The sequence below is a fragment of the Microchirus variegatus genome (genome assembly GCF_963457635.1).
Source record: "Microchirus variegatus genome assembly, chromosome: 12".
Taxonomy (NCBI): Eukaryota; Metazoa; Chordata; class Actinopteri; order Pleuronectiformes; family Soleidae; genus Microchirus; species Microchirus variegatus.
The window spans coordinates 17,302,252-17,313,364 of NC_139813.1; the positions used below are offsets into that span (position 1 = coordinate 17,302,252).

At 41.4% G+C, this 11,113-nt stretch overlaps 1 protein-coding gene across 1 annotated transcript; it reads left to right on the top strand.

Moving 5' to 3' along the window:
- Positions 1-2,628: 2,628 nt before the first annotated feature.
- Positions 2,629-10,634, top strand: acbd3 (acyl-Coenzyme A binding domain containing 3; the record flags this gene model as incomplete). Its single annotated transcript, XM_083898437.1, has 8 exons — positions 2,629-2,896; positions 4,572-4,713; positions 5,046-5,186; positions 5,329-5,487; positions 5,730-5,904; positions 6,118-6,358; positions 6,952-7,239; positions 8,218-10,634. The coding sequence occupies 8 exons, from the start codon at positions 2,629-2,631 to the stop codon at positions 8,430-8,432; spliced, it is 1,629 nt and encodes a 542-aa protein (XP_083754563.1). The 3' UTR covers positions 8,433-10,634.
- Between the last annotated feature and the right edge of the window lie 479 nt (positions 10,635-11,113).

Consider the following 11,113-nt stretch of genomic DNA (forward strand, 5'->3'; position numbering starts at 1 on the left):
AGTAAAAGAAAAAACACAATATTCCTATTTTATACTTTCCTTTTTATCTCACAGTTTGCCCTCAACCATGTTCTGCTTTCTTTCAAGTTCATCTTCTCCATCCCTTGTATGAGTCGTCCCGTCCTTTGTGTTTAAATGCTGTGATTCTCAGAGAAAATAATGCTTATTTTCCTCCATAATTTCTCCCCAAGTCTTCTTCTCGTCTCAGAAATTCCCTCTTGGCTCAGGAAGTATATCTTGCAACAATTTTCCACGAAAACTGTTTGTATGACGAACCTCAATACAAGCAATTAGATCGTGTGGTTAGACACAAACATTTCTGCTCCTCGTATTTCATAAACTTTGGGTGTGACATGATTACGGCAATAAAATATGAATGACGCCATGGACTCTTTATTGGACGCAGCTTTCACTGGATGCATTTTGGATCAATGGGCCGTTGTCTTAGAGTCTTAGACTTGTTGTATCTGTGTGGGGAAATGATTTGATATCGCCATTGTTGTGCCCTTACACACACACACACCGCAGCAGCAGCAGCAGCACTCACTGATCTCTGGGACATTGTTCAGGTGGGATGCAAGTGTTGTCAAAGACATTCACAGTTCACAAGTTGCTTTGTCTGAGGAGCCTAATTGGGTATTGCCTGTGTGCACAGACCAAATTGCTATGCTAAAAACCAGGCTGTTGAAGTTCCTGATCTTTTGTAATGGTCACTGACAGGTTTTCTAAAAGCTGGAATAGACAGTAGTCGCCTTTTCAGTCTTGTATTAAGTCCCTTAAAGAGATTATTGAATATAAGCACAAGAATCTTACCAGACAATAGTTTTGGTAGAAGTAGAATTCACCTTTTTTTTTAAATAATATAACTTAAGTAAAAGTCTTAAAGTATATGATATTTACTGTATTTAAGTATTAAAAGTAATTTTCTGACAAAAAATTTACTTTTTAGAAGTAAAAGTATTAAAAAAGTGAGGTGTAAGGATTGAACCATGGTAGCTCAGTGGTAGGGTGAGTTACCTGGAAGATTGAGGGTTCAATTCCTGGTCCTATTAGTCTATATGTGTCCTCAAATAGGATGGTTAGTTATGTATTATGTCACAATACACAATATGTATTATGTCACAAGATCCTTGCTATTACACAGCCTTAAGATAGATTTTAATAAAACTAGTGCTGATTTAAAATAATCTCTTTTTTCCTTAACAACAGCCGACTCGCCACCAGTCATAGCTGCTCCCTAGGAGACACTTAACCTCATGTTGCAGAATGTGAATGGGTGAATAGGAAAACTATAGTGTATAGCAGCAGGAGTAAAAGTACACCATTTATTTAGGTAACAGTATCAAAGTATTTGTACTTAGTTACCAGCCACACTACGCACTAGCTCTGGCTTACAAAGCTGTCCAGAATGCACTTCTAAGTTGATTATTTTCTTTCCATTTCTAGTTAACACTCAGTCATCAAACATAAAAACACTTGTATGTGTAAAACAAAAGCATATTCACACCTGTAAAGAGTTTTAAGAGACTTTAACCTGACAGTTTGACTTGACCACTATACATCTAACCCTACAGACAGACACACAGGAACAATTCTCCTCACAAGTTTGCAAGGGTATATTAAAATGTCAGCTGTCTTATGTGCTTTTGTTTTGAGCACGGTCTTTGTGTATTTGAAGGATGATTCCAGGAGGCAACATTTATTGTTTGTATTGTTTGCCTGTTTTTATTTTGCAAAGGAGAGGGCATGTTATCAGATGCTGTATTGTAATTGTGTGGGATAATTGTTGTTGTGTACACATCCTCTATGAGCTCAGGACCATGAATACTGCTACTGCTGCTGCTATAATTTGCACTGACATTCATAATCAATTCAAATTCACCTCATGGAAGATGACCATTATTATGATTATTATTATTTGTATATGTTTGTTTGTAAGATAAACCAGCACTGGCCACTTATAGGTGATTAAAAAGGCAGTGACAACACATGTTTGTATGCCTAAATATATATATTATATTTTATATTATTTTTGCCAGAATCACAGCAAACACTGACACGATTATCAGTGTCTTTGAAATCCGTATAATTAAATATAAAGACATCATGTCCATGTGGCATGAGGGTAAATTTCATTCAGTTGAGATTGACATGTTGTTACCACTTGTTGCCGCTAGTGGGCGCTGTGGGCGGGATACGTGGGAAAAGAAGACGCCTACAACTGGATAATAGAAATCCACATTTATGATGATTGTCGCTGTTTCCAGCATGGAGATATTTACCGCATGATTTGGAATAGTCACAAGTCCAGTCACATACATTTGTAACGTTGTTTTGGCTATTTAATATATGGAAAAGACAGTATACGTGTCTTTAATTAGGGGCAATTCAAGATGCCTTCACATATACTTATGGCAAGTCAGTTGTAGTCATACACAATCACATATATATCACGTTACACTCAAAATAGAATAAACACACAAAACGTTTCAGGTTATAAAACAGTTCCAACTCAAAAATACGACAAAGCGTCATTATTATTTACTTCGGGGCGAACGAAGAGTATCCCGGAATTTCCGCTAAGACCAGCCGGAAGTAGGTACGTGGCCGCTTCAGCTGACAGTCTACATGATGGCGACAGAGGTTCAGAGCGGCGACCTCGACAGTGCTACATCTAGCCGGCTCGAAGTTTCCATCGACGGCCTCACCCTCAGTCCTGACTCGGAGGGTGACCAGGGCCAGGTCGAAGAGCCGGTCACCGAAACCGCGGAGCCCCAAACCGAGACGCCGGGAGCCGTTGAGGGCGAAGATGGAGAGACTGCTAAATCTGCGTTAGAGAGGAAATGGGGCTTTCCCTTACAAGAGCTGTACGGGTTGGCCCTGAAATTTTTCAAAGGTATTGTATACATATATATGCTATAATACCACAGGTGCACCTCAGGAGCGCAGCTTTGAATCGGTACCGAGCGTTAAACGGTCAGGCGAACTGCTCACTTCGGTGGTTGAGGTTAGCATGTTGCTAACATTAGCCGCTACCTGTCACAGCCTGGACTGCTGCTGTCGCTGCTGTCAGCCGTAATGTTAAATTAGCCACATAGCTAAGCTAACAAGCTGCTTGGTCGCTGTTTCTTGTGATAATTCGAGCAGTTAATTGAACTTTAGAGCGCAGAAGTGACCGAGGTCACTATGAGACACAGAGCATTGACAGCAGAAACCGGAGACGGAGAATTGAAACGTCATATCTGCAAAGAAAAACGTGAAAATGTGTTTATTTTATTCGGATATTAAAAAGGGGTCGAGGTCGTGTCATAGGGTGACAAAAATGCCATATGAAATGTGTAGATATATTTACATACCTCCACGTTGGCAAGCATAGTCTTATAGTCTGTAAGAGACGGTACACAAGTGGACTTCTGTTGTGGGACCAGGAGTCTCCTGCCGAACATGATGGCAGTCTGGATCTATTCTGTACAAATAGAGGGAACTGGTGGTCTCTATCTGGATAGATGTGTCTCCTATCAGAAATAAATGCATACAAAATGTATGATGTGTGCTGCTGACTTTTTGGCCATGTCACCCTTGGAAAAGATCTTTCAGTCTCAATGTTTTGTTTATATGTGATGTAACCATGGATGTCAAATTATGTAGGGTTTTCAGGGAGCTAATAATACCTTTGTAGCCGCATACGGAAGTGAATTCCTTTACCAAGAACTTTAAACAACAAAATATGTTTGCATAGCTTGAGGGTAAAACAAGCCAGGCAATTCATGCTAATGTACGTGTGTGGCCTGCTTCAAGTCATCTCCCTTCTTTGTGCATTTCTTTGGGTTTCAGCAGAGTAATCCAACTTGTCCTGCAACTGCTCAGTACAGTAGCCAATGCTAGAGTGGCAATGTAAGATTCCAAGCGTCCTATCTGGATGGTGGCACATTCTGTTTTGTTTAGGAAAACACACCCTGCCACTACTGTTGTCGGAAGAGAGCTTGTTTGTCAGTTTAGTCTGCAACACAAATCGTACTCTTCCTTCTGCGCTGGAGGAAGTCGATCTGTGAATAAAGTTGATCCTTAGTCCTGGCCCTTGTCTTATTTTACTGCCCCACTGTCACCTCCTCCTAACCATACCACTCCCATGCTGCTTCTACTCTACTGGTGAAGAGGGCGTGCTCCATGAATGACTGAAAAGTCACTTTTTATTGAGCAGAGTCCATAAAATCCTCTTTAAAAGATATGCATGTATTTAAACCAGCAGTGTTTATTCAAACGCTAGTAGTGTTTTATGCTGTGGCTCACGTGTTACAATTTAATGCAATGTTTATTTAGTCATTGGAGCTTGGCATACATGTTGTTTGTATCTCATCTTAGCTTTAACAAAAAAACTTAACATAATATAATCAGGTGACTGCTGTCCTTAATTTAAGCTAAATAGACTGTCCAGAACACAGTGCAAATGTTTCTACTCTGCACTGTATTCGCAAAATCAGCATGTAAGCTACTTAATTAAGCATTTTTCACAGTAGGAATTTAAAACGTAAATGAAACAAAACTTATTACTTCCATGTTGTTCCTCTCAGATAAAGATGGCAAAGCTTTCCACCCGACCTACGAGGAGAAGCTTCGACTGGTGGCTCTCCACAAACAGGTGCTGCTGGGCCCTTATAATCCCGATGCTTCGCCAGAGGTCGGCTTCTTTGACGTCTTAGGCAATGACCGCAGGTAACACCAGCAAACCACTGCATGTGTGTATCTGTGACCTTTGAACCCTAGAAGTTTAGTTGTGTCTCAGGAAAGAAAGAAAGAACTGTAGATAAAAGTACATTTACCTCTTATTGCTTTTTATGTATTTATTAATTTAAAAGTCGGTCGTACTGCACCACATTCATGTCGTGTTCACGGGTTAATCTTTATTTAATTGATTTCCTGCTATGTTTGCCCTGCTGTTCTTGTGAAACATCAGGGCAAAGCAAATGCATTATTTAATGGCTGAACCCAGTTTCCCCCTGCTGCCTCGCTTATCTGTCCTCACTTCCACCTCGCTCTGTGTGCAGGAAAGAGTGGGCCTCCCTGGGCAACATGGAGAAGGAGGATGCCATGGTGGAGTTTGTCCAACTGCTTAATAAATGCTGTAACCTCTTTGCACCCTACGTCATCTCACACAAGATAGAGAGGGAGGAGCAGGAGAGGAAAAGGTAACAGCTGCGGCTCCCTCTGCTAGTGTCTAAACACAGACTGAAATTCAAATTCAGGACATTTATTGTATCATACAATGCATATGAATAGATCGTTTGCATCACTTCTAATGTCCTTCGTGTCTTTTTTTTTCTTTCCCAGGAAAGAGGAAGAGGAGCGCCAGAGGAGGGAAGAGGAGGAGAGGGAGCGACAAAGACAGGAGGAGGAGAGGCGGAGGCTTGAGGAAGAGGAAAGGCTGAGGAGAGAGCAAGAGGAGAGGAGACAGGCAGAGGAGGAGAGGCTACGGATTGAGCAGCAGAAGTATGTGTACCTGTGTGTTTGAATATTGTGTTTTTTCTTTTTAACTTCAGCACTATTACATAATCGTCACACTTTCTTGACACTGTAAAGTGCCATCATCAGTTGGAGTTGTCACACTCACTCTTCTTGTCTACCTGTCTAAAGAAAAACTGCAGTATTCTATTTTCGGCTCAGTCTCCTCTCCTTTTATTTATGTCTCTATCCTCATCGACAAAACGTTACTCTGTCCATGTTTTACCCAGACAACAGATAATGGCAGCGCTGAATGCTCAGACAGCAGTGCAGTTCCAACAGTATGCTGCTCAGCAATACCCAAACAGCCCAGAGCAACAGCTGGGCCTTATCCGTCAACTCCAGGAACAGCATTATCAGCAGTACATGCAGCAGCTCTACCAGGTTCAACTGGCCCAGCAACAGGTAGGATGGATGTCTTTGTTGACAAACCCTAATTCTTTTAGAATTGGACATTTTCTTTTAAAAACTATAGGTCCAGTGTGTATGAATTAGTGACATGATAATGGATTCAGTCATAAACAAGCTCAGCCCAACCGGGGTTGAAAACATAACATTTTTGGCGTTTGGTTTTGGTGTTTTGACTTGACGGCCGTTGTCTTTCCCCCTCCGTCTCAGGCCGCCCTGCAGAAACAGCAGCAGGCTGACTGTATGCACGGGACTCTTGACTCCTGCAACTTCAACAGCGGCGAACACGTTGCCGCCTCAGCAGCTGGGCCTTTATGTGCATCTTCGTCGCCTCCTGGTGGGGAAGCACCTACCATCAATGGAGCCCAATTAGACTCGTTCTCCGAGAGCATGGATCGAGAGCCCGAGCCCGAGCCGGCAGAGGAAGTCTCAGAGAATGGACCTTTATTAGGTTTGTGCCCTACATAACCGATACTGACTTGTGTAATGTTGACCTGGAGTGCAGTTGTTGGCACACATCCTGAAAAGTAAACAAACTAATGTGAACAACATCTATCCTTAGTCATGCTGACTGACTCTATCGAAAACAAAGATTTGGGAAAAGATGTTTGCCATATCTATAATTACTATATTTCATACCCCGACACTATTAATTTTTGAAGTTATCAATATGGAAATCATCTTTACAATGATTTTTCTGATAGTGATTTTGTGTTTTTAAGCCTCCGACTGTATTTGGCATCAGGCTTTTGGACATTTGACTCTTTCCACTTCTAACTAGGAAGAGAAAATCCTTTATTCATATGACATTGTTATTTCTACTCTGAGATTATTTTCTAAAATAGAATGTTGCTGGGGGGGGGGATACTATATATCAACTTCCTTATATTATCCCAATATGTACACCAGTGTATTGTATTGTATTGTCTTTCTTGTATTGTGTTATGTATTATGTCACCAGATCCTTGCTATTACACAGCCTTAAGGTGGATTGTAATAAATCTAGTGCTGATTTAAAATAATCTCTTTTTTCCTTAACAACAGCCGACTCGCCACCAGTCATAGCTGCTCCCTCCATGTGGACACGGCCACAGATCAAGGACTTCAAGGAGAAAATCCGTCAGGACGCCGACAGTGTGATCACGGTGGGGCGCGGCGAGGTGGTGACGGTGCGCGTCCCCACCCACGAGGAGGGCTCCTACCTGTTCTGGGAGTTTGCCACGGACTATTACGACATCGGCTTTGGCGTCTTCTTCGAGTGGACGGATGCGGCCTCCGCCTCTGTCAGCGTGCACGTGTCCGAGTCCAGTGACGAGGATGAGGACGAGGAAGGTGAGGAGCAGCTGCAAAGTATGGGTGATTATAAGCCAGCAGTGTGTACAGTACAGACGTTTTTTACAACATAAGTGAAGATTAAGATCTGTAAATAACCATTTAACTATTTGCTATATGGATACGGTAGTACCACATTATTTGCTAAGCTAAGTCATGGTGTTTATTGACTTTTCCATTCAAAGGACTTGTGTAAAGGTATGTCAATTTCTCTTCTTTGCTTATGGAACGGTAAGAAGAGAATAATCAATCTTATCTCGTGCTCACAATTTGCCTCCACCATTGTCAAACATTCAGTGCTCCTCTTAGAAAAAGAGGAAGATCCTGATTGGGCTTTTTGTTGGCAGTGATGTAGTCTTTCCAAACTCTTTGTTATTCATTACACTGTTGATTTCATCTATAATTTCATCATAAAACTCTGTCAATTTCAATGGTGTTTTGCTATAAAACGCTGTTCGACTCGTGCCTCAATCTTCAGTATGCAATGAGAATTCTTGAGAATAAAGGGTGTTTTTCCTCAAAATAAATAAATAGTAAACCGCTTTTTATATCTTGTTAGTGTGAGGTTCAAACTGACTGCACATTGCAATGATGATAGAAAAAAAATACACAAATATGGTAATGTAGATCCCCCTGTAAGCCGTGCATTCACTGTGTTCTCTAATCTTTGTAAATCAATGTAAGGAAACATTTCATTATTTTCTATTTGCATCACTATCACTGCAGATGGTTATCTGATTACACACCAACTTTGACGTAAGGCGTACATACACCTTACCTGCGACCTTACCTAAACAGGAAGTGATAGGGACAGGGAAGTTGTCTTTTGCTCCTGTGGCTCACTAAAATCCGAGGTGTTATTGTTAATAATAGTATTCTATAGTTGTAGATAAGCTGTTACAAAGAGCCTTGTGTATCATGTCATGTGTGCCTCCTGCATTCTTCCCCCAACCTCACACACTGTCCTTGTGTCTGCAGGGGAACCTCCCAACGAGGAGGAGAAGGCAAAGAAGGAGGCTGGGAAGCCCCAGGTGGATGAGATAGTGCCGGTGTACCGGCGAGACTGTCATGAGGAGGTGTACGCTGGCAGCCACCAGTACCCCGGGCGCGGAGTCTACCTGCTCAAGTTCGACAACTCCTATTCACTCTGGCGCTCCAAGAGTGTTTACTACAGAGTCTACTACACCAGATAAGCCTGAATACAGACACAGGGGAGCCAAGGAGCGTGTGTGTGTGTGTGTGCGCGTGTGTGTGTGTGTGTTAGTGAAGATCTGTCTGGTGGCAGCCTGTATGTGTGTGTGTGTGTGTGGAGAATGTGACACCAGATGTATTCTGGACAAACCCCACCAGAGGGTGACAAAGAGGCACATCTAAAGCCCCCGTCTGGAGATTCGACTAATATGTTTGTACTTTATGTGTAAGTGTGTCTCAAGATACACCCCCCTGTCATCGAGCCCTTGGAAGAGGAAGTGTGTATTCCTGTTGTATATTCACCAACCCTGTCCTTGCTGCGCTCACATAATAGTATTTTACCACTTTTCACCCTGGGCTCCTCTTATGTCTCCACCTCAGCCCACCACTGTCCAACGTGGCCTTGTGGCCGCCTCCTGCCCTGAGCGAGCTTTTTTTCAATGACGGGAAACCAGGGCAACTCCACTTCTCTGTGAGCTAAGCGATTCCTGACTGACGGTAATGGCGGTTGTTAAAACCCACAAGAACACAAGACATTGGTTGAAAATCAGATTATATCGAGAATGTGCTTCAAAACACTATACCCCGAAGTTCAACAGAGGTCTTTTGGTCACACTTTACAGACACCAGGGTACGCACACTTAAGCATCCTTTTTTGTTGTTTTTAAACCGCAGTCCTTTATTCTCTTTCCCAGCTACCATAGCATATATGAAGAGCTGACGGGATCAGCGTAGTGAAAGCGAAGTGCTCTTTCTTTCAGGGGTGAATTCCACCTTCGTTCCTTTGACACAATTTGAACGACACTGTGTTTATTTACTGCCAAAACGTATGAAGGACAGACGATGAGTCGCCGCAGGATTTAGGTAACGCTCTTAAATGAAGTAACGGGGGTGAATTGGGGGAGTTTAAAACAACATGTACATGAGTTTAAGTATGGCTGTGAGACTTCTGCTCAGTATGTGATGCAGTAACAGTTTAAAAAAAATAAATTACATAATAAATATTTGTTCTCCCGCTCTACTAAAAACATTTTTTGTGTGTGAGGATGTCATTTTTTTTCGCAAAAAAAACATGCTTCTTTAAAACCTCAGTGGTAAATTGCTCATCATATAATATGGAAACACAGCATTATTGTCAGGGGGGGTTGTTTTTAAATCACTTTTTTTTTTGTTGCTGTTCTCAGTGCTGATGCACAAGTAACACCTAATCGTAAATGTTTTTGGAGGTCATGACACACTGTTACATCTCTGCTGCGCTCAAAAAAACGAATATACAGTGCTGGGATTTTGGTTATGTTTGTTTTTGTTCTTCCTGGAATGAATCGACTCTACTTGTCACCTCAGAAATTGTATTGTGAATGATCTAAGAGGATGTAGATTTCTAAATGTCTTGGGTGACGTGGTTTTCTTATTAACTCAGTTATGACATCTTTCTTTTCTTTTTTTTTTCCATGTTTCCATGCCATACTTTAGATTCATTCTGTTTCTCATTGAATATGCATGTTTCTATGTACCACCCAGGTGCATTATGGGACAGTGCTGTATCAACTGTGCCCTGTCTGACTCTGAGCAATGGTTTGTTGAGTGGGAAGTGTCTTCAGTGGGCATCAGGCATTTGGTGTCACTTTATCACACTGTATTTGTACATTTTTTTTCTTTCTTTTAATGTATGTATGTTTGCAACCAAACTGAAAAGACGGATCGATGGAATATCTTTCAAGTTGTCCTCGCTAAATGTGTCAGGTTATCATATTATTTAATTAGGCTGCTCATGCGTCCTTGTCCGTTCAGTAAATTCTGTAATATAATGCCACCGCATTTGGCTTCGACCGAAACCGTAACATTCATGTAAGTTCCCATCTTGTGACGTGTTTGTTTTTACTTTTATTTCTAATTGCTCACCAGAAGGGTTTGAGTTGACCTGTTCAGGCCTTGTATGTAAATAATTCTACAAATGAGTTTATGTAGGGGGGGGTTTTTAGACGTGGAAAGAAGGCTATCGTGAGAATTAAATGCACTGTAAGAAATATATGGTGAATGAGATGTATGAATTTCTAAGGCGAATGAAAGTTCAAAATTCATACCGAGTATAAAACTATTAAGAGTGTATTGACATGGCAGAGACGGGGAGAGAGAGAGAAGCTCATCGTTCTTTTTGTATTGCTTTGACTTGTTTGGATCTCTTCTGAGTTGCAAGATCTTTTTGGGGCATATATTTAATCTTGATTAAACTTTTGTTCATGTCCAGAACTGGTCACTTTTCTTACCCTTTAATTTTTTTATTCCATAATGTAAAACCTTTAAGTGCTTTGTACCTTAATCTATCAAAACACAATGTCAGAGGTCAGATTATTTCCCCCACAGGAGACATTTTGACCTTTGATGAGAGAACAATGAAATTAATCCAGAAAAACAGCCTTAATTGTACCAGTGTTTTCTGCTAGAGCCACCTTTGGGAAAGGGAGTATGTGGGAAAAAAAATTGCCTTGAGCAACACAACACTGTTAAGCTTCTTCCTTTTTTCCAGCAGCAGTGGTGTATTTGTCATCCTCACGCTGCTTTCCTGTAAAACCATTCCGTGTCTGAGAGGAACAAATGTGGATGTAACTCGTGTAGAAGGAGGAAACGCCTTGCCCGCAAATGCTCTCCCGTGATACACTAAAAGGGATGTCACAATATTCTG